The 22562-nt window shown below is 48.1% G+C and overlaps 4 protein-coding genes across 4 annotated transcripts; 1 reads left to right on the top strand and 3 right to left on the bottom strand.

Annotated features, from left to right (window-relative positions):
* Window positions 1-2523: 2523 nt before the first annotated feature.
* LOC124707410 lies at window positions 2524-2850 on the top strand. The gene has a single exon (XM_047239055.1). The coding sequence runs from the start codon at window positions 2524-2526 to the stop codon at window positions 2848-2850; it is 327 nt and encodes a 108-aa protein (XP_047095011.1).
* Window positions 2851-2998: 148 nt separating this feature from the next.
* On the bottom strand, window positions 2999-4168 carry LOC124705672. Its single transcript, XM_047237374.1, has 3 exons — window positions 3949-4168; window positions 3647-3852; window positions 2999-3553 (listed from the first exon to the last, which is right to left on the bottom strand). Exons 1-3 carry the CDS (start codon window positions 4042-4044, stop codon window positions 3145-3147), a joined length of 711 nt encoding a protein of 236 aa, XP_047093330.1. The 5' UTR covers window positions 4045-4168; the 3' UTR covers window positions 2999-3144.
* Window positions 4169-6193: 2025 nt separating this feature from the next.
* On the bottom strand, window positions 6194-7452 carry LOC124648575 (the record flags this gene model as incomplete). The annotated part of the gene is made up of 3 exons (XM_047188310.1): window positions 6194-6653; window positions 6736-6941; window positions 7351-7452. Coding segments are annotated over 3 exons (768 nt in total), but the record flags the coding sequence as incomplete, so codon positions are not given.
* Window positions 7453-16742: 9290 nt separating this feature from the next.
* Window positions 16743-20994, bottom strand: LOC124648574. The gene is made up of 4 exons (XM_047188309.1): window positions 20899-20994; window positions 20579-20781; window positions 19996-20468; window positions 16743-16804 (listed from the first exon to the last, which is right to left on the bottom strand). Exons 1-4 carry the CDS (start codon window positions 20992-20994, stop codon window positions 16743-16745), a joined length of 834 nt encoding a protein of 277 aa, XP_047044265.1.
* Between the last annotated feature and the right edge of the window lie 1568 nt (window positions 20995-22562).

Below are 22562 nucleotides of genomic sequence, written 5' to 3'. Positions count from 1 at the left end.
CGGCGAAAGTGTGGGGAAAGAGACTAGCGATGTGGGGACGAGGGGCTGCATGCATGCATGTGGGCGCTCATTTGTGTCCGGCGTCCCGGTAGAGACTCCATACTAGAGTCTCTACCGGGGACGCCGGACACAAAATAAGGCGCTATTTAGCTTTGGGGGACGCGACTGGGACACGATTTTCCCCATTTCTTGTCCGCCGTCCCCCAAACGCCGTTTGGGGGACGCGACTGGAGATGCTCTAAGGATTCGAAAAAATCGTTAGCCTACACTAGTTTTCCGCAAACGGGTACCGGAAGGAGAATTGTGTGCGCTACTTTGCAACAAGTCTTTTGTTCCAGCCCATCTATTTTCTTCTCCCTATCACAAACCGTTGGTCGTGATAAAGTTGTGTATAGATATTTTCTGAGGTTGCCTCCTCCCATTCCGTGGACACATAGTCTCTTCGCCTTCCTCCTGCGTGCCACGCGTTGCCGACGAGTCGGCTTCCTCGACCGGCCTACATAAAGCTCCCGGCCGCTACAGTGCCAACACACACCAGCATTACAGTAGACAAGCACTTCATTGTGTCATGGTTCGCACCAAGAAGATCGCTCGGCTTTCCTGCGCCGCACAGTACCCGCAGGGGAAGCGCCGCCGTGTAGAGCAGGAGGCTTCGAAGGCAGAGCAAGAGGCTCCGTTGGCGGAGCAAGCGCCTCCGGTGGCGGAGGAGCACTTCGGCCGGTCCTCCTCCGACAAAGAAGGCGAAAGAAATCTGGAGGATGAAGAAGACGCGGCGACTGCGAGCGACGAAGACGAATCCCGACAGCTACAGTGGTGGGAGGTGTTAGAGCGGCAGGCCGAGGAGGAGCAGGAGTTGCTCCTAGTGCCCTTCACGTACAAACTCGAGGACGACAGAGAGCGCGCAGGGATAGCCGCCGTTGCCGATATCATCGTCATCCCCGACGATGACAAGTAGATTTAGGATCTAAATATGAAATTTTCTTTTGGTATCTTATAGTTCGTAAATTTATATATATTTAAAAGAACATCCGAATTGTGTGCGTACTTTTCTCACGCGATTTTCCTGTTATTTACCGCTTGCGAAGATTATCACACCGCACACTCTTTCCAATAGTCAGAATTTGTGAAAATGTGTAAACTGTTTCTCCGGCATTAGTCTTTTTTTGAATGTTGCACACGGGTTTCTCCAAAATTCTGGTGTGCGATGTTCACGACCCATTTGGTGGAACCCTACCTTATAAAAGAGGACTAGCCATCTCCAGACCACACATCACTCCCCACAATAGCCATCACTTCCTCTTTTGTGCTTGCTAGCTTACCAAAAGGCGCATCTGGTCATAGCTAATGCCGGCGAGATGTTGCATCACCGGTGCGATGTACATCCATGTCGGCACGCGGTGCATCTGCGTCGTCATGTCTTGTTCATCGATGCGAGTGGTGATTCATTGCCTTTCGACCCAGTAGGTATCGGCGCCGCTGCTGCTCCCTCGCAAAGCAGGTTGGTAAATCAAGCATTCGTCTTTCTTAATTTTTTTGAATGAATCGGCTGATTTGTTAAATTGTTATTTAATTAACTTGTTAGATCTATCTATGCACGGTTGATTTGTTATTTATTCGCTAGTAGGGTAGTTTTGTAGTTTAGTTCTGGCTATGCAGTATAAGTACTGATAAGGATGTCAATTTGACTCGCGGATACGGTTCACGCTCAATCTAGGTAGTTGGGATTTCCACGACGCGAAACTAGATGGACTGAGAAAATATTTTTGAAAGAGGACTCGATGCAGTATCTAAATTGGTTTTTTAACTTTAAACCCGGAAACTGAGGGGAAGCGGACTTTTCGCTCTAACACCCCCATAGACCAAAAAAAAAAAAAAGTAATCTGAAAAAGTTAATTTTTTTAATCTTCCTGGAAACCAATGATGATCAAGTTTGTACGTAAAAAAAAGTTTGGAAACGAAATGATTTCCATGGTCTTCAGGGCAAAAAAAGACAAAATTATGACGAATATAAAGTGAATAGTACGCGTTTCGAGTTTGTTTTTTTCCAGGATACAATAAAAGTAATTTTCTAGAAAAATATTTTGTTTGAAGTACAATACCTGATCATCTTTGATTTCCAAAGAAGTTTAATTTTTTAAAACTTTTTTATTTTTATTTTATTTTTTCAAGTATAGTGATGTGTGGCACCCGAGACTCGAGAGACCATCTGTATTTCTCCAAACTGAGGTTACTATATGGACGGGGTCTGGGTGTGGTAGAGACGTAGAGTTGCTCTAACTGAAGCGGTAAATCCGACCTCTCCAGAAATGAGAAATCTCTTTCATGGTTCTCCCCCTTTCCAGAACCAGGACGAAACAATCCGAGCACAGATCAAAACCAACACCTCCCACTGATCTGCCACCCATTCGAACCGAATCAGATCGAAATCGAACCGAGAGGCGAAAAGGACCCAGAGATCGCGACAACCGATCGAGAAGACATCCTCGAACCGAGACCATCCAGTAATTAAAGGCGCGCGCGACGATGTTCTTCTTCTTCGCGGGCGGCGTGGAGCAGGGGGCGGGGCGGGTGCTCAAGGAGGCGGCGGGGCGGTGCCTGCGCTGCGGCGGCGCGGCCGACCTGGTGGAGACCGAGAAGGTGCTCAAGCTCTTCTTCGTCCCGGCGTGGCGGTGGAAGGGCAAGGACCCCGCCTACCTCTGCCGCCAGTGCGGCCTCCTCGCGCCGGGATCCCTCGGCGTCGGTGGCGGCGAGCCGGGCGCGCTCCTCTCCCGTGGGGACCGGTGCGGCGCCTGCAGCCACGCCGTCGACCCGCAGTTCCGGTTCTGCCCCTTCTGCGGCTCCGCGCTGTGAAGCGCTGCTGGATTTGGGTGGCCGGCGATCTGCCTCCCAGAGGTGATGCTTCTCTTCAGAATTTAGACAGTAGAATTGTACAGGTTGTGTGGAATCTGTGTCCGCCATGTGCTCGATGTAATATGCAATCAGATGGATGTAAACGAAATAAAGCAGGAGTAGATCAATAGCATCGTGTTGGTAATGGTATACACACTGCACAATGTCTGAATCTAAAACACACCAAGATTGCACAACCAACATTTGGGAAAAGAGACAAGAATCGTTTACTGCTTGATCTCCAGCTCTGCACTACTACACTGCTTGTGCGTGCTGCTGAGCGGGAGTAGCGGCAGGAGGGAAGTGTCCGTGTCCTTGAGCAGGTGGAGGGTAGTGTCCATATCCTTGAGTAGGAGGGGGAGGGTAGTGTCCGTACGGCGCCTGCCCGTACACCGGAGCAACAGGATGTCCCATGGCGATCTCATCGTGCTTGGGCTCGCCTGCCGCCGGCGTCCCCAGAATGGCTACCGGTCCCTGGGCAGCCGCCGCGCGAAGCAGGAGGTAGGATTTGATCCCGAGCACGGTGGCGACGATGCTCAGGAGGGCCGCCCTCCTGAACACGCCGTTCCTGGCGTAGTAGCAGCCCTCGGCGGCCTCGCGCGTCACCGGCGCGTTCCACGCCGCGCCCTGCAGGAAGTAGAGCTCCGCGAGCGCCGCCGCTATCCTGCACACACATACATCACATCTTGGTTCAATCAGCCATCACCCTGTTTAAGAACTGAAGGCGTTGACTTGCAGGGGCTGCAAACGGCCTCACCATGACAGGACAGCGAAGACGATGCTGATGGTGCGCTTGGACCCGGAAAAGCCGCCTCCCCGAGGCTTGCAGCAGCCGCAGCAGCCGGTGACGGCCGAGACGATGATCTGGGCGACAAGCAGCAGGATGGCCGCTACTAACCCAAGCGCAAAAGCTGGGTTAGCAGGGTAGATGCACTTGGTCATGGATACCTTGATGTCACCTCGCTGCCACAAGTATGCCGATCGAGCGCGCAAATCAGGGTTCAGATCAGAAAGGAGCAGTTACAGAAGAAGCTACTGGAATTCTGAAAGGATTCTTACAGTTAACTTCGTGCTCTCTGCGATGAAGCCAAGCACGGTACTTCCCAACCCGAGGAATCCTACCACGACGAACAGCACAATCGTACTCGTCTCCATTTCTGCTGGTCTCTTTTTGGTCCCAGATGAGACTAGAATTATGAGATTGAGAAGCCGGTGATTAGATGGATATGAAGGCCATGGTCAGATGTGTTATCATTATCATATAGACGATGAAGCGTATATGCCTATACAGAAAAGACCGATTCTCGATCGACAAGCCTGCTAACCTTGTTAATGGGGACTGAAAAGGACAGAGGGTATCTCTCTCTATATATTTATTTATGACAACTTGGATTGATGTTGAGGATACTCTTAAACAAATCGTCAGTAGGTCATGATTTGATTTGCATCGCTAGCTTTGATGGTATCCGTGTTCCTGCGCATTTCATAGTGTTAATCCGGTCTAATTAACTTTCGTCCACAAGTACGTGTCCCGCACGAAGTGCTGCGAACGCAGAAAGCTTCATCAAAGGAAGCCTAACTCCAGCTGACTGCAGACTGCTGAAAATTCAACTGCGACCCATGACCTGCATTTGTCAAGTTTAATCATGTTGACAGCGAGTGCTTTAGCAACAGATATGCTTCTACAGTTGTGAATTACATGCTTAGCCGGCGGATGGTCGATGCCTTGAGCTAATGATGCTCGATGGAGTGTGCAGGCAAGGCTAGCTGGAGGTTGCGGAATGTACAAGTCGCCGTTGGCCACCGTACTGGAGTAATTAAGCTAGTAAGCTCTTCTTGGCACCATTTGACAAATTATTCTACCTTATTTTGCCTAATCTCTTTCGCGTGGTTTGAACGGCACAAGGACGAAAGGAAACAAAACTAAAGGTAGCCTTGCGAAATGCAAATGATCGTGGGAATCTCTCAAGAGAAAATCAAGTAACTGAGGCAGCGTTAAACGTCTAAACCCTTGATGCCATGTCAGCGCTCCAACTATCAACAGGTCACACTCCTAAACTCTTGAGCCTCCTCTTTTAATATTTTTTTTTTCACTTTTGTCTTCTGTATAGTTTATGCTCTACTTCCTTTTCATCTTCACGTTTATTTTCAGCAAAAAGAAAAATAGCATTCCCTATTTTCTGGACACGTGAACATTGTTTCTACATATGAACACATTATTATTAGATTTATTTTTTTCAGGAGTTATAATTTTTATTTCTTATTTTTCTTCATTTTTCTTTTCTATTTGGTTTCTTTATACTTTATTTATTTTCTATTCCTCTTTATTTTTATTTTCCTTAAATAAACCATTCTATTTATTTTGCACACATGAACATTTTTCTACATATGAACACATTGTTTGATATGTTCTTTCCTTTTTTCTTTTTATGCTTTTTATTTTCTTGTTTGCTTAATTTTGTTTTATGACTGTCCTTTTTCAAGCTGGACTTTATTTTTGTTTTGTTTCATGAGGTATAAAGTTATGTTGCATTTAGTCTAACACATTGTTGCTTATGCATCATTATATGATTGATGTTTGTAAAACCGGATTCAAATTGTGTTCAAGCTAGAAATCATGTTGTGTTCTCATGTAGAGTCTAAACTTTGTACCGTATGGTCTAAACCTTTTGTTAGTATGATTGTTCAATGAGTGCTAACTTAGTCCTAAATTGTACTCCACTAGTAGTCATTTTGGGCGACCAATGACCTGCATTTCTTCCGATAACACTTAAATTTTGTTGCACTTAGTTAAAAAATGAGTGCCACTTGTAGCTATTATTTGTTCAATAAACATTAAATTTTGGGCAGTAGTGAGGAGGACCCATGCAGGCCGGCATGATAGCAGGCGTCGCCAAATGCACACAACGTTAGCAGTAGGTGAGAGCCACTTAGGAGAGATTGTAGCCACCAAAGTTGGCAGGTTGGCTCTGCTGCGGTCCATGCTAGGCGTCCGTGATGGTGTGAGTCATGACTTCTGTTTCGTGTCAGGTGTTAGTGTCACCCAGTTGTATTGACTCATTGGCTGCACGCCTGCACCGTGTGAAGGTTGTTCAGAGGTCTTTGCAATTGCAACTCGACTCAGAAACCTGAACGCAGTAATCAATCAGTGCTGATCCTTTGAACACATAGACACACAAGAACATAACTCACCCGCAGTCCCGCAGGTAGCGACATACATTGACATGCACAAAATCAGAAGCATGGAATATAGGGTCAATCTGGTTCGACTTGAGAGTGATATACGAGATCAGTATACCAGAGGCTACACCTGCTCATGCCCTTGAGGAGGCGGGTAGTACTGCTGGTTCGGCACGTGTGGTGGTTCGTAGCCCTGAGCTGGAGGAGCAGAGGGGAACTGCTGGTGAGGTGCTTCCGCTCCATAGCCGCCTGTAGGAGGAGGAGGGGGAATGCGTGTGGGCGCTTCCACGGATGTAGGTGTGGCCGTGTGGGGGAACTGCGGCTGCCCCATTGAGATCCCGGCCGGCGGCTGCTCAACGCCCGTCTTGGCCGCCGCAGCAGCTGAGGCAGCGTCAGGCTGTCCGCGGAGCAGGAGGTAGGAAGTGAGCCCGAGCGCTGTGGCAACGAGCGTGAGCACAGCCGCTCCAGCGAAGATGCCGTCCTTGAGCACGTAGCAGAACCCGTACGCCGACGAGTTCCGTTCCACGTTCGCGTTCCAGGCCGCGCCCTCCACCAGCAGCGCGAACGCGACAACCGCCGCGATCCTGCAGCACGTTAATCGACTCATCCGTCAGTCGCTCCCTTGAGGAGGCGAGTAGTAAGATAGAAGTTCGGTTTGATTGTTACCATGAGAAGACGGCGCAGACAACCCCGATGATCCGCTTGGACTCCGAGGGGATGGCGCGGGACTTGCAGCAGCCGCAGCACCCGCCGACAGTCGCGATGGTGGCCTGGGCGATTATCAGGAAGATGGCCGCGCAGATCCCGAGCCCCAGAGCTGAGTTCTCTGGGTAAATGCACACACCGTCTTCAGTCTCCAGCAAGTCCCGAAGCTGCGAGACATCACGTCGACTCCGAGTAAGAACTAAGCAGTAGAACATACCCATGTACATATGCGCACACACAGTATTAATCCCAAATGGTTTCGAATTTCCGTTTCAGCAAAAAATCAGCCCTACTGAACTCGCTGAAATTTCGTGAATTTCACTAATTTAGGTTTTCATTTTGGACAAAGAAGCGAAATTTTCTCTCAAAATTCATCAGAATATGTTTTTTTCGATTCATGTGTATTACTAAAATAACTGAAATATTTTGACCAAAAGGTAATTATTTCGGTGTACACAAATCACTGCTGTGAGTTTGGTAGAAAACTTACTGAAAGTGAATTCCACAGTTCAAGTGTTGAACAAAACACACACATCTGTACTGAACTATAGACGCAAGGAGGCAGTAGTAGCTTACAGTCAGCTTTGTGCCCTCGGCTGAGAACCCCAGGATGGCACTCAGAACGCCGAGAGAAGCCACAACTGCGGACACGATGATCATCGTCTGATCCATTGTTTCTCAAATCTTTACCTCTTCCGGACTGAAGCTGCTAGCCGGCTAGCAGTCTGGCATACACGCTTGTTTATATAGAAAGCTACGTTAGCATGTTCCCTAGGCGCTTATAAGTGCCAAAAAAGTACGTAATACTTATAGTCATTTATGAAACTAAGAGTCTATATCACGCAACACCCAGTGCTTATCAGGGTGCAAGGCTATATGTCAGTTACGAAAGGGAAGACTTTTCCCTAGTGCGTATTCGTCGTAATTCTTCCGCAGTTGATTGATTGAATAATTCATAATTATATGGAAGTTGATGTCGTTGTATTTTGTTTTGTTTTGAAGCAAGTTGACAGGATAGAGTGATGGACAGCTCGGACTTCACGCGGTATATCCTGGTTCCGCCGGCAAACTCTGTGGTTCTTCTGCGGAAAAGATACTAGGGCAGTAGTCCGTAGATACTTGCATTTTGATTTGTTTGGCTCTGTGTCTGTAGTGACACATTTACAACGTGTTATCTTTTTGTTCCTTGCAAGGAGGTTTAATATTTTTGCAAATTTGCAAGGAGCTCTTTTTTGCTTGCTTTACGCAAGAGTAACTTTCACAGAGCAACAAGCTTATCATAAAACAGAATAAAGAAAAAGCAAAATCATGTTCAGACTCCAGTTGCTAGCATTTTTCCCCAAAATTCATCACGTACTACGAAAGGGAAGACTTTTCTCCCGGCCTTGTGCGTATTCGCCGTAATTCCTCCGCAGTTCATTGATTGAATTCATAATTATATGGATAAGTTGATGTCGTTGGATTTTTTGTTTTGTTTTCAAGCAAGTAGACAGGATAGAGTACGTGATGGACAGCTCGGACTTCACGCGCTATATCCTCGTTCCGCTGGCAAACTCCGCTGTTCTTCTGCAGAAACGATACCAGGACAGTGGTCAGCAGATACTTGCATTCCGATTTGTTTGGCTCTGAGTCTGTAGCGACACATTTGCAACTTGTTATTTTTTGTACTTTGCAAGGAGCTTTTGTATTTTTGCAAATTTGGAAGTAGTTTTGTTTTTTGCTTACTTTAAGCAACTGGGGTAACTTTCACAGAGCAACAAGCTTATCATATCATAAAACAGAACAAAAAAAAGGCAAAATCATGTTCAGACTCCCGTTGCTAGCAATTTTAAGTTAGGCCATTACGCTATACTATTTAAATTAATAAATCCACAAACGGCCGGTCGATACAACGCGTTCAGCAGAACAACTTATAAAATCTACGAGAACAAGTAAACGAAGAGAAATGGCAATAAAGTGCAACTTGAGAGGGCCAAAGAATTCGACCACCGGAGCGCTCGCTGAAAATGTGAGGAGCAAAGGAGAGCCAAAACATGGGCGGTAACAAACAGGCAGAATTGTTCAAAAAAAAAAAAAACAGGCAGAAAGGGCCATGTCTACTCCAACAAAGGCCGAGCAATGTCCAGTGGTCATCTGTCTGTCACCAAAGAGGGCCCATGCCCTGCTGAAAGGATTACATACTCTGAAAAGGGTGCCTCCGAGGAGGAGACGACACAAAGTGCCGCCTGCCATTCCATCTGACAAGAAAACCAAAATTTTCACCCGGAGTCTATGGTGAGAGGTGTAGCGCACCATGGCGATGCCTCCAAAACGGAAAACAGTGCACTAGAGCGTTGTCATCACTCCCCCACGTGTTTCCGCCTACCTCCCGCAATACGAAGCCCCCGCTCCCCTAGGCTCGGTATCTCCTGGAATTGCCTTCTCGTGTACCGCTTTACATCCAGCTAATAGAATCGAGCGAGCTCCTTGCTTGGGAGCACGCCGACAATACCCGTGCGGCCAACACTACGCTGACGGCCATGTGGGCTCTGCCGAGGCGGATCTTGCCTGAGGGGCTACACCGACGACAACCCTCGGCGTAGCGTACACCGATAGCCTCTCCAGGCCATGCCGAGGGCGCGCGGCTGTTGGCACATGGTGACATTCTTGTAGTGCGCGTGTTGGAACTCATCGACTTGCGATGGTGTAGGTACGACACTCCACGAACCTCCTCTCCCCTGGACCGCGTCCTCCCTCTCCCTCCTCCTCCATGCAATCATCTTCCTCGCCCGATTTCATCCCTCCCCATCACTAGTAAGAAATAGCTTACAGGCAAAAAATATACTAGTGGCACACCTAAAAGTGGTATGGGCAATACTACAAAACACTATTTGAAAAACAGAAGATCAAGATCCTTCTGGCAAAAAAATAGAAAAGTATACACTACATCTGTAGGTAGTCGTAGAGAGATGCACGTTACATCTTCTACACGAAAGTGATTGTCACACCCCGGTTTTTGGAGCTGTGATGAAATGCTCGCAATTCCAGAAGTTCCTCAATTGCAAACAGAAAGTGATTTCATTGCCAACAAAGCGTACAAGCTACAAACTTTTATAACAGAACTGACATTACAACCAAAAGAGACTATGTGTCACATGCATCCTCGAGCGCAAATGGGACCTAGATCTTGAAGTCAACGTCATCGAAGTACCCGCCATAGGATTGTGCTTCTCCTTCGGGTAAATCTGAGATGTAGTGCTCCCCGCCAGAGGTTTGTGCTCCTCCTTCGGCTAAATCTGAAAGGGTTGGTGCAGTAATGAGAACACATGGCGTACTCATCAAGCAAAATTGGGAGATGACTATATAATTACATGTTTTGATATCAAAGAAGGGCTATAGGATTTTCTAATACATGGTGGATGCAAAATCCTAATCTACAACTTATTAGTAAAATTGTTTGTTCAGATTTTTTTTGGATAAAAAGTTTTATAATTTTCTTTATCAAAATCAACTCATGCCTTGCATTAGGAATCACCCTTAAAACACAACTTCATTAGCAGGAAGCATGACGTGTTTGAATACTATATATTTGTCATGACTCTGCAAATTTGCTCAGCTTTACCCACAAGATATTCACGCCTCCTTTTGTCACTGCGTTATAACACACCAATTGGTGTGTTGACAGAGTTGGAACAACAATTAAATTTCATCTTCTCTATATTTTGAAATGCCTACCCAACAACTCAGAGTCACTGACCTCCCATGAGCCAAGAGTGTCAACTTGGCGATTTGAGGTAGTCTTGTTGTGACTCCTCAAGACGAGGCCCTTCCCTTAATTGTTTCTACATGCCTCCAAGAGAAAAGAAAAGACATGCAACTCTATAGTTGTCCATTGGATAGAGGCATAGAACTACTAAGCTAGTTTTTTTTTGCGGGTAACTAATAAGCTAGCTTTGACGAGTCAAATGGTCGAACAGGTTCTGTGTTTTTCACTTGGCATGTAGTCTTACCCCAGTGTTGCCACGAGTAAGGCAATCCATTACATTATCCTTACTCGGTTACTCACTTACTCTACGGATTGGGGTATGCATGGCTGCACGGTTAGTACATGAAGCCTCATAATCTCTGACGCTAACCCAACTAACGACAATTATTTTTCAGAACTTTATGCTACAAGATTTGATCTAGGATTACCAACATTCCTTGTAATATAATCCTCATTATTGCAGCCTCCTCCCGGTGATAATTTCTAGGATTTGAATGTAAACATGGCCAACAGAAGCAACACTCAGGCTTATTGGTGGTATGCATTAACAAGTTTCATTGCATGTCATGCAAAAATGCAAGAAAAGTAGAAATATTTATCACATGTGGCATGCACGATCAGCAGGGACAATGAAATGTGACTTGCCTGCTGTCCCGCACCCGTTCTGTTCTTCTAGATGAGGATCGACCTCAACTTGCAAGTCCACCTCATACGCGTGTTCGACGTTACCTTGTCCTACTTGCAAAAAGATCCAAACATAAATAAAGTGCAACTCACAAAATGCAAGATAGGAACAAAATGTAATTAATTCTGAAACTTGAACTAAAAGAAGAAGTGGAATTCAGGTTTAGGTACGAAGTGGAAACATGATTGTCTGGTGTTGCATTGAACTTAGTCAAAATGTTTTAGATTTAGTGGGCGAGGCATTGATTTGATAGGTGTCGTTTTACTAGATTGGGCTCAAGAAGAAAAGGGAATGCTCTTTTTTTTTTCTCTAAGATCAAAATGTTGCAAATTTATTAATCATTGGCCAAGTCAGAAGCCAGAGAGTCTACAATGTAACCTGGGGGACGCCAAACCTGGTTTTACTTATATTATTGCCGAAGCCGTACCTTGCTAAATGATGTGCCACCTTATTATATGAGCGTACGTGGTTGGCCTGGTGATCAACAAAACACTACAAGAGGTTCTTGATGTCTTCGATCATCGGCCCATGGACCGATCGATCCAAATTCATGCCCCGAAGCATTGCCACAGCTCCAAGGCAATCCGTCTCTAGAACCAGTTTTGAAACACCTGCCTCCTTTGCAAGTTGAATAGCTCGCTGACAGGCTAAAAGCTCCGCCCTTTCCGTATCGACCACTGAGGGGAAAAATGACATGCCCCTGCCGCAAAGCTGCCAGGGTGATCCCTTATGACCACACCACCACCTCCAAAAGTCGAGTTTCAGGGAAAATCACTATCATCATTAGCTTTGTGGAAATCCACCTCAGGTATGGACCAGTATCCATGCTTGCTAGTCGAGGGAGTTGCCGGTATAGTCCTAGACGCTCTCCATTCTTCCAACAGAAACATTGTTCGTCGGGTCATGCGTTGCGAAACCTCAATGGATTCAGTGTGTCTCGCACATCATTTCTTGCTAGCCAGAGAAGATAGACCGCCATCATGCTAACTACCAGTTCTTGGTCACCCAAACTACCCATCAAGTCCAACAACCAGCCCTTTAGGGCTCGGTGTCCATGGATTATAGCCAGGCGGATTGCAGCTTCAAACCAGAGAGATCCGAGAGCAATTCCCGTGCTTTTATCGCACGTGGACAGTCCCAAAACCTGTGTTTCAGAGACTCTTCACGCTTACAAGCCACACAACAAACCCCTCCTCTATCTTCTGACGCCCGATCTCGGCTCCAACGGCTACACCATTTTCTAGCAATCAAAAATAGTGCACTTTCACCTTGCTAGGTACATCGGCTGTCCAAAGGGCTAGCCAACCTCTATGATCATCACACCCATTGGAGGGACCCGGTCTGCCTACCTGAGAAAGCTTCAACTGAGGCTTGAGGTGGTATGCCATTTTGACAGTAAATAGCCTCTTTTTGGTGTAATTCCATGCAATATATTCACTAGTTCTAGCAGGACCTACGAGCATCTTTAGAATGTCTTCCGCATCCACATGAAACAGAGTTTCTCTCAACTCATCCTCATCCCATCTATGTGTCCATCCGCCAGGAGCAACTCACTAACCTTCACCATATTCTTATCAGGTCGATGATCAAGTGGTTTTTTTTTGCAGAAGTTCTCGGGATCCAATTATCCTCCCAATCCTTCAGGCTCTGGCCATGACCTATCCTCCACACCAAACCCTCATTCAGCAAGTCTCCCCCGTGCAGTATGCTCTCAATGTGTAGGACGCCCTCTTAGGACACTTTGCATCCAAAAAAATTCCCATCCTTGAAGTACTTCGCACGTAGGACTCGGGAGCAAAGCAAGTTTGGGTTCTTGACAATCTTCTATGCATATTTAGCTAAAACGGCCTGGTTAGAGGCAACATAGTCTCTAAACCCCATGCCTCTGTTTCTCTTCCCTGCATACATCCATTGCTAACTGATCCAATGCACTTTACACTAGCCATCCAAAACCCTCCACTAGAAAAGGGAATGTTAATTGGGCTAACAGGATGTGGTTCAACAGAGAGTTTCATCTTCTAACAAAAAAGAGACTTTCCTCCAACGTTCGGAAGGAACACAAAGTCTGCCTAGGTTTTAGGTAGAACGTGGGAGTGTTGCTATGGAATCAACACTTGTGTCACCGGTGAGGCTCGCCAACATATCAACACGATTAGGAGGAATTGCCATTCGAAAGACAAGCGGTACATTCTACAGGTGAAAAGATCATCCATGGTAGGGGTCATGGCCTGCTCATTGGTTTAACTATATCACATGAAAACGAAGATGGATGAGGGTGGAAATTGTTTAGCCGAGTCATGGGCTGCTGGGACAGAGGAATGATAACGAATTGAAAATGGCCTAAGAGAGGAGTTGGGATTGAAGAGAGGTAGAATAAGCAAGAAGAAGGAAAAAGCCTTGAATTGCAAAAATTATATTTTAAAATGAGGGGCAATAAAAGACTAAGGGAGCGAGACAATGTGAGTGGGAGGCGCCGGGCGCCCCTCCGCTCTCCCACTATTCGCCACCCCGGTGGCGATGGTCTACCTCTCCGCTGGCGTCCCCTCTAGATTCAGCGACCTTGTACGCTCTCCCCTCCCTCTTTCCCCTCTATGGCGCCATGTTGGTGGAGGGCAGTGCTCCTAGATCTAGATGTTGTCCAGACATTGTTGAGGACGAGGAGGAGCTGGCCTCGCTGGAGGCTCCTTGGGTCGCTCCTACTCCAATGTGGTCTGGGATATGTTACCAAGCCCACAGTGAGCAACGTCCCTGGAGGTTCTACAAGGCGGTGGTGGCATGCAGACCACTTGCTTGACAGTTGGCCTCGGTGGTGGTGCAGCCGGATTCGGCGTGTTTCAGTGCTGGAGACGCACAACATGGATATATAGGTCATCGGGGGCTGCTACCCAAGCGCCAACGCCAGCGCAGGCCCATCCTGTCTCTCTTGGTTTTGGTGGGTGTGCCGACCGGCCTCGCGGTGCTCTGTTTTAATTACGTGGAGCCAGACCATGTGGTCGGCGTCTGTGAAGGGAGGAGGCGCCTCAACTGCAAGAGTGAGCACCATATCACTCGCCAGTGTCCGACGGTTGGCCCTCAAGTTGATGCAGTGGTGGTGTTTTGTGCGACGCCACCTCTGCCGCTCACGGTATTAGCGCCCTCCACCCCATGGGCTAGTCCTTTCACGCCCACGCTTCACAGGGTGCTGCGCGGCAACTGTTGGGTCAAAAGGAGGTGGATGCGTCAGTGGCCCCTCCTCCATGATGTTATCCTGATGATGAGGTTTTCATGGAAATGCCATATCAACATGGACTACGTCGGGTGCGGAAGTTGTACGCAGCACTGCCACTCGACATGAACAGGTGATACGTGGTTACCCCTTGTATGAACATGGTCTACGGTGCGACAAGGAACTACGTGTGGCGGGTCTCTTGTTGGCGGTAGGTCACCCGGCTAGGGTGCAAGGAGGACAGAGGAAGGGGTCACGGCAACATACGACACGACATACATGACACGGTAAAGATTCATTATTAACGGACAACACATGTGGATGAGATATAAAGAACCCTTCGTTGGAGTCTAGTGGCTTACGTCTTCAGTACGAGAAGGTCGGAGGGCACCGCTCAGGCCTAAGCTGCCATTCTGGAACAATTCCTAGCATTGGAGAGGCATTTTTTCGTCGACCTGTTCTGGCCGACAGATTTCCTTCCCGTCTTCGACACAAGGGCCAACTAGGACACTTTTCTTATAGCCAAGCCGCTCGATGGCCACGATTTCTTTCTCGGGTTTGGTATTTGGAACCAACATCTCTAGATGACTAGACACATGTTTCGCTTCGATGTGCACCTAGAGGTGGTCGGAGTGCCACTGGTGGCGGGGAGCTTCAACGGAGCCATGTCAATTCTTGGTGCATCTCCATGGGTGGAGCGGCTGGGCACTCATACGTCTAGTAGAGCCAACATGGGTAGCTTTTAAATCACTGCCTAAAAGATGATCCAATCCCGATATGCTCCTTTTTGAGGAGGAAGATGATGGCCTCCTACTCCCGAAGAAGGTGGCGCTGCTGGATTTCGAGGAGGTGGTTCACCTGGTGCGGGTGGAAGATACGCTTGGCCCTGTCATCTTGGTTGAGCACATGTCTTGCGCCAGCGTCCCTACAAATGGTTTTGGCTGCAACAACAACGGAGGTACGGTCAACGATGATCAGGGGAACCGGTCAGTCGCCAAGGGGACACACAAAATGCATTCCTCCAATTCCCGTGGCCCACCTGTCTCCGGCTTGGCGCCACCAAATCACCAGTGGATGGGGGGTGCAGCCCTGGACCCCTTGTGCATGATGTGGTCGTGGGCCCTTGTCCCATCTCCGGGCTTGCTCTGGAAGGTGGTGAAAAGACTGAAAGCCCGTACCGAAAACATGGAAAAGTTGGTGGATACAACTGCATGGTGGCCGGTGGATGGAGCACGCTGGAGAGATGGGGAGTTCTGATCAGTGCTCTGTCTTGACCATGCTGCAAGACAAAGACTCGTCAGTGGCTCGTCGATTTGACCCCTGCCGTGCAAACTCTTCTTCGGTCCAAGACCTAGGCCCTAGGTTTTGGCGCAAGTCCAGCCCTATCCTTTCGGACTTAGAGGATGAGCCTTCTTCCCTTACTAGCACATTGTCACCCTTTGCTTCTCTTGGGCCGCGGGGCTCATGGCACTCGGAGGAGGGGCGCAATCCGGTTATGTCAGCCTCCTGGTCCTAGTTTACGTTGGACCTTTATGTGGCCAACACTCCTCCTAAGACCCCGTTTCCTAAAGTGGAGGAAGGTAACATCATGGAGCATGAAGACCATTTCTAGATGGCAGCCACTCCTTTATCGATGCCCACCACCTCAACATCAATATCGGACTCGACAGACATCGACTCTAGGCTCATTACCTTCCACGAGTGATACAAGCTGAGGAATGAGGTCCTACTCCCTCGGCCCGTGCCTAGGAAGCCGAGGAAGAATAAACCCTCCTTTATGTGGTTCGACGTAGTTCTCGTGTCGTCGGTCACTTCACGCCAGGAACCTCAATCAAGCGGCAACAGAAAACCTTGATGATTCAGTTGGCAATCGTTCGAGAGGGTGAGGTCAGTGGGGAGGCACTATTGGCGTACTTGCACTACTTCGAGGAGACGCTGATGAAGTCAGATCACCTGTCGGCTTTCCTTGCCCTCTTCGGCTGGCAACCTGACATTCTCCCGATGGATGACAAGGGGGAGGTGGACCTTGTGGTTTGAGGAGTTTGTTCACTCCAGTTTTATTTGTACTTGCTAGCCATGTCATACATGTTTTTATCGATTTTAGTGTGGAATATCCGTGGCCTAAACTTTTGGGCACGGTGTGATACTAAGTGGTTTGTCTCCCGGGTGCGAGTGTGGTTTGCTTGCAGGAAACAAAGTTGCATGTGCTTTCCCGTGCCATTGGACCGATGCCTTCGTAGGGAGTTCGAAAGTTTCTTCTTCCTCCCTGCCAATGTCACTCGAGGGGTATTATTCCTACGTGGAAATCTAATGTGGTCCCTCTCCAAACCGCACTATTCTAGCAACGCTATCACGACGAGGGTTGGCGAAGTAGGGTCCACTAGGTGGTGGCTCACTGGCATTTATGACCCACAGATTAAAGCAGACAAAATGCCTCTTTCTTCAAGAGCTCAAGGATATCAGGGACTTGCACTCATGACCTATGGCCATGGCTAGAGATTTTAACCTTTTTTCGATCCCCCGTATAAGAACAACGCCAAGCTCAACATGCACATGATGGAAAGTTTTGTTGTATTGTCTCGGAGTTGGACCTCAAGGAGCTCTACTTGAATGGGAGCCGATACACATCATCCAATGAGCGGGAGCGGGTGATGTTCGAGAAGCTCGGTCGAGTATTTTCATCGGTGGACTGTGAGGTGGAGGTCTTTTTCTATTTCTTAACGGCTATGGTATCCTCCACATCAGATCATAGCACATTGCTTCTCAGCTTGGAGACAAAGCTGAAGTTGGGGCGACGCTTGCTCTTTGAGGCTTTCTAGCCCAAGGTGGAGGGTTTCTTGGAGGTTGTGGAAAGCGCTTGGGTGGCAGGGCCAACCATTGCTAACTATTTAAAGTGCATGTCCGATAAGCTGGTCGCCACCTCCAAGGCCCTAACACGGCGGAATGATCGCTTCATCAACATTAACAAGAAGCATATCATGTTGGCCAATGAGCTCATCCTTCGCCTAGATGTGGCTACCGAGTCGAGGGCGCTCTCGCCGGAAGAAAGGAGATTCCGAAAGCTCTTCAAACAGAAGCTCCTGGGCCTTGCCTCATTTAAGCAGCGGTCGAGGATCATGTGGCTGGCGGAGGAGGATGGTTGAAGCAATTTCTTCCAGCTTCATGCTGATCACATGTACTGGAAGAACTTCATTGCGAACCTCAAAGTGAATGGCATGCTTGTCACTGACCAAAATGAGAAGGCCGGAGTAGTGGGCGCCTTTTAAGGTGAGCTTTTGGGCACGTAACTAGACTGTGGGTTCTCTCTCGATCTGGACTACCTGGAGGTTCCAACGCATGACCTCTCATACCTTGAGGTGCCTTTCTCCGAGGAAAGAGGTCTCGGCGTTATCCGCTCTCGGGAGCTTGACAAAATGCCAGGGTCAGATGGCTTCTCCGGCAGGTTCTACGTGGCTTGTTGGCACATGATCAAGCATGACGTTATGGAGTCCTTTCAGTCTCTGTGGGGTGGTCATTGTAGAGGGTTGCATGCTGCTAACCAGTCCCTAGTTTCCCTCCTGCCCAAGCATGCAGAGGCAGAAGAGGTCAAGGATTTCCGTCCCATAAGTCTCATTCATAGTGTGGCGAAGCTCGTGGCTAAAGTACTCTCATCTCACCTCACACCCTCATATGGTGGAGATCGTGGGTCCCCAGCAGAGCATGTTCGTACATAGACGATGTCTCCATGACAACTTCCAGCTGCTGCAACTTACGGCGCGGAAGCTTCACATGCTGAAGAGGGATGCCATCCTACTCAACCTTGATATCACGAAAGCTTTTGACATAATGGAATTGGGCCTTTCTCCTAGAAGTGTTGGCCATGCTGGGATTTGGCCACATGTGGATCACCATGATATGTGGGCTTCTTGGGACCACATCTACACACGTCGTGGTTAACGGCATTGCCGGAGGTCTAATCTTTGACCGGCGTGCGGTGCGCTAGGGGGTTCCGCTCTGGCCCCTTCTTTTCGACACGGTTATGGATGTCCTTCACCTGATGTTCGAGTGAGTGGAGGCAGACGACCTGCTGACTCAGCTTGCTTCGAGTGGATTCTGGCATCTAACCTTGATGTATGCATACGATGTGGTAACCTTCATCCGCCCAATGAAAGTGGACCTACTAGCGTGTGCCTCCATTGTGGAAGACTTTGGCGTGGCTTCTGGCCTCCGCACCAATATGGCCAATGTTCCCTTCATTCTATTCGATATTGGCCAGCGCAAGTGGAGTTAGCCCGCATGATCCTCGGCTGTGAGGTGGCCTCCTTCCGTATCAAGTACTTAGGGTTGCCTCTTGGTCCGAGAAAGGTGTCGGCTGCTCAGCTGCAGCCGTTAGTGTATAGCGTGGTCAGTCGGGTACACCTGTGGTGCGCGAAGCTCCTCACCCGTGGAGGTAGGACTATGCTGGTCCATACCACTTTCTGTGCGATTCCTTTTCACGCCATGATGTCTCTTGACTTCCCCCGAACGTGATCTTATGAAGCTCTGTAGGGCCTTCCTGTGGAAAGGCTGGTAGGAGTTCCATGGCGGACATTGCCTAGTGGCGTGGGATAAGGTCGCCTCCCCAAAGTGCTTTGGCGGACTGAGCATCCCTAATCTTCATATTCTAAATCTTGCCATTCACTATCGTTGGGCCTAGCTCCAAAAGGTGGACCCAACTAAGGCGTGGTCAGATTTTAACATTCAGATGCCGAGCTTATGCACTGCCATATTTGACTCGGCCACATGTTATGTGCTTGGAAATGGTGAGCGAGCTCGTTTCTAGAAGGATCGATGACTAAATGGGGACAGGGTTGTGGACATCACGCCAAATGTGGCCAAGTTGGTCTCCAAGAGGAGGGCTAACGCTTGCTCGGTCAAGGACTCAAGGGGGCCTAGCCGGACAATGGTTTCGATATTGCGGGCCTGATATGGGGGAGGACGCCTTCATGGAGTAGTTCTTACCGTGACATAGGCTAGCTAACGTTGCTCTTGTTCAGGATCGGGAGGATAGGTGGTTTGGAAATAGATGTTACTCATCTAAGTCAGCATATGAGGCCTTCTTTGCTAGTTCAGTGAAGGACACCATTAGGGATGATATTTTGCGCTCTAGGGCCCCTTATAGTGGCAAGTTGTTCGTGTGGCTCGTCTCGAGGAACTGCTGTTGCATGACGGACAATCTTCAACGTCGGGGCCTCCTCACCCGCGGCATGCAACATCTGCTCTTAGGTTCTGTTGTTGCTAGGAAGGTTTGGTCTTGTACGTTTCGATGTTGGGGAAGGTTGGAGTGGCTACCAGGAGGAGATGCAGACCTCCTATATTGGTGGACGTCTTACCCATGCCCCACGTCACACCCCCAATACGGAGAGCAGCCTTTTGGTGGGCTGTTGCCACCATCTGTTGGCACTGGCCTTTCTTTGGTTTTCTTGTATCAGATTGATAAATCTTTTGATGGTGTATTTTTAAAGAAATATTTTAAAATAAAGATTTCAGGGTTATTATATAACCTTGTGTAGTTGTGTTGTGTGGGAGGAGGAGGGAGCTGCCCGTTGGGCGCTTTCCCGCACATACCCTGGGGAGGAGCTGAGGACTGCTGGTACTTTGGAGGACGAGGCTTCTGCAGGAACTTTGGCGGCGGCGCCTGTCCTAATCCCTGGGGACGAGGCTGCTGCGTGAACTTGGGCGGCGGCGCCTGCCCGTAATCCTGGGGAGGACGAGGCTGTTGCGGGACTTGTGGCTTCCCCATGGCGATCCCGGCGGCGGCCGCCGGCCGCGGCTCGTCTCCTACCTTATTTGGCGCGGCGGCCGCCGGCACCTGCTCGCCGGCTCCCGTATTTGGCGCGGCCGCTGCGACCGTCTGGGTACCGAGCATGAGGTAGGAGGTGATCCCTAGGGCCATGGCGGCGAGCGTGAGCACGGCCCCACTGGCGAAGATGCCGCCCCTGGGGACGTCGCACAGCCCGTACGAGTGGCCATCCCGCCAACCCTGGGCGTTCGCCGCCGCGCCCGCGGCGAGCAGCGCGAACGCGATGACGGCCGCGATCCTGCACGCACGTTTTGGTCAGTAGCGGCGGTTCGTCACGCGCGCCGGGACACGCCTGCTTGCTCCAGCTACCTAGCGCTTATTGATTAGATTAGAAGGTGGAACACTCACCATGAGGCGACGGCGCAGACGACGCCGATGATCCGGTTCTTCTCGGCGGGGATGGCGCGGGAGTGGCAGAATCCGCAGCAGCCGCCGACGACCGCGAAGATGATCTGAGCAATTATCAGGAAGATGGTCGCGCAGACCCCTAGCCCCCGCGCCGGCTTAGCCGGATAGTAGCACTGCCCGTAGTACCACAGAACGTCCGAAGACTGCGAGAACCCACAAGAATGAAGAATCCAAGATGTCTATAATACAGTTTAACAAAATACACACACGTGTACATGATGCATCAATAGGTAGTGAGTGTGCAGCGTGTGCTAGCTTACGGTGAGCTTTGTGCCTTCGGCGGAGAACCCCAGGATGGCACTCAGCACCCAGAGAGAAACCACGACCGCGAGCACAATCATCCTCTTCTGGTCCATTTTCCCGATCTCTTTCGATCTCCTTGAAGCACGAAGGTGTGTACGGAAGTTTATATAGAGAGCTAGCCCATCTGGATAGGCTACCAATTTCCTTTTTCTTATTTCGTAGCCCCGGCCTCTGCATCAAAGTGATAGTATAAATTAGTAATAGTGTCAAGTATATTACAAGTTAAATGTCATATAAAGTTGCAACATGAATTAACCAATGAAATAAAGAAGCTAAAGAGTATATAATTATCTTCTAAGTGATTGGCACCAACTACTCTGGTTGAAGATAGCCAATACGATCGCCATCAGCCGAGTGCAACCAAAGCTCATATGTTCCCTCTGCTCCGCATGAAGAAGAAAAGACCACTTGTGAATCCAATACAAAGATCAGATTTAGTTACACGGCCAAATGATGACCAAAGAATATGCGTGTTGAACAAGCAAACATAGCCCCTAGATAGCTGAGCTAATGCAAACATAAGAGATAAGACTCGTTAAACTCACAAATATCATGATTGTGCGCTGGCTTAATTATTATGATATAGGCTAGCTACTGTAGTATAAAAACCAAGAAAAAAACGACACACACACACACACATATCCTCCACAAATATCCTCCGCGGCACATGGGATGAAGTCTATTGCTGGCACCAATGTACATAAATATAATGACCTATTACTCGCAAAAAACATATAATGACATATTCACTACAACACCAATAGAAGAAGAACGCTCTCTCAAAAACAAAATAAAAAAAGAATGCATATGCACGATGTGGGATGGTGGCTCTAAGTTGAATAGCTCCAAAATACAGTGTCGCCTCAGCTCGTTGCATCTCATGCCCACCTCTATCACCACACTAAATAATTCGTGCGAATTAGTTTGTTAATCATAGGTTGAACTTTCCATTAGTTGACCAATGTGTGTGGATAACTGGATATACAGTAGTTGCTGACAAATTATAGCAGAAAAGTGATGGTAACTAATAACATGAAGCTGAAAGGAGTCAGCGAATCCTACACCCGAAAATAGACAATGTTATATATAAATTTATAACTTTACATAAAAAGAAAATGTATGTTATGGAAGATCTGAGAAAATATTTAGAAAACACCAAACTATACGGTGATATATGGAGGCAGAGTTGTATGACAACTTGATATTGGAGATAGATGGGGAGATGGAGGATTTCTTGCTCTTGTGTTTTTTTGGAGGAATTTCTTGCTCTTGTTGGGAACACCTTAGCATGGTTTCCACGGATTTTTCATCAAAATAATTTAATTTCAACCTGTTAGTTTCTTCGTGGATAAATAATATTAATTTGATGTAGTTCAGTAAATGTTGTAGTAATGGTAGAACAAAATCAATAATGGTTGATGATGTTCAGTTGATCTTATGAGGATTCTTAGGCCGCGGTCAACTTAACAAGGTAATGCCAAATCAACGTCTGATAATGTTTAAATACTTACAACAGGGGTCTAATAATGTTTAAATATTTACAATTGGGGTCCATTGTCTAATTCAACTCTAGTTAAAATGTGTGTTAGTTGTTGTACGTTCTTCACAGAAAGTAGAGGGT

The sequence above is a fragment of the Lolium rigidum genome, chromosome 4 (genome assembly GCF_022539505.1).
Source record: "Lolium rigidum isolate FL_2022 chromosome 4, APGP_CSIRO_Lrig_0.1, whole genome shotgun sequence".
Lineage (NCBI taxonomy): Eukaryota > Viridiplantae > Streptophyta > Magnoliopsida > Poales > Poaceae > Lolium > Lolium rigidum.
Note: the sequence above shows the minus strand (reverse complement) of the source record. Positions and strands in the feature narration are given on the sequence as shown.

Coding starts and splice junctions, on each gene's coding strand:
- LOC124705672 (XM_047237374.1), bottom strand. CDS start 4,044: ATGGAGACGAGTACGATTGTGCTGTTCGTCGTGGTAGGATTCCTCGGG. Junction 3,853..3,948: donor CAGAGAGCACGAAGTTAACT/GTAAGAATCCTT, acceptor TACTTGTGGCAG/CGAGGTGACATCAAGGTATC. Junction 3,554..3,646: donor GTCTTCGCTGTCCTGTCATG/GTGAGGCCGTTT, acceptor ATGTGTGTGCAG/GATAGCGGCGGCGCTCGCGG.
- LOC124648574 (XM_047188309.1), bottom strand. CDS start 20,994: ATGGACCAGAAGAGGATGATTGTGCTCGCGGTCGTGGTTTCTCTCTGG. Junction 20,782..20,898: donor CCGAAGGCACAAAGCTCACC/GTAAGCTAGCAC, acceptor GGGTTCTCGCAG/TCTTCGGACGTTCTGTGGTA. Junction 20,469..20,578: donor GTCTGCGCCGTCGCCTCATG/GTGAGTGTTCCA, acceptor ACGTGCGTGCAG/GATCGCGGCCGTCATCGCGT.
- LOC124707410 (XM_047239055.1), top strand. CDS start 2,524: ATGTTCTTCTTCTTCGCGGGCGGCGTGGAGCAGGGGGCGGGGCGGGTG.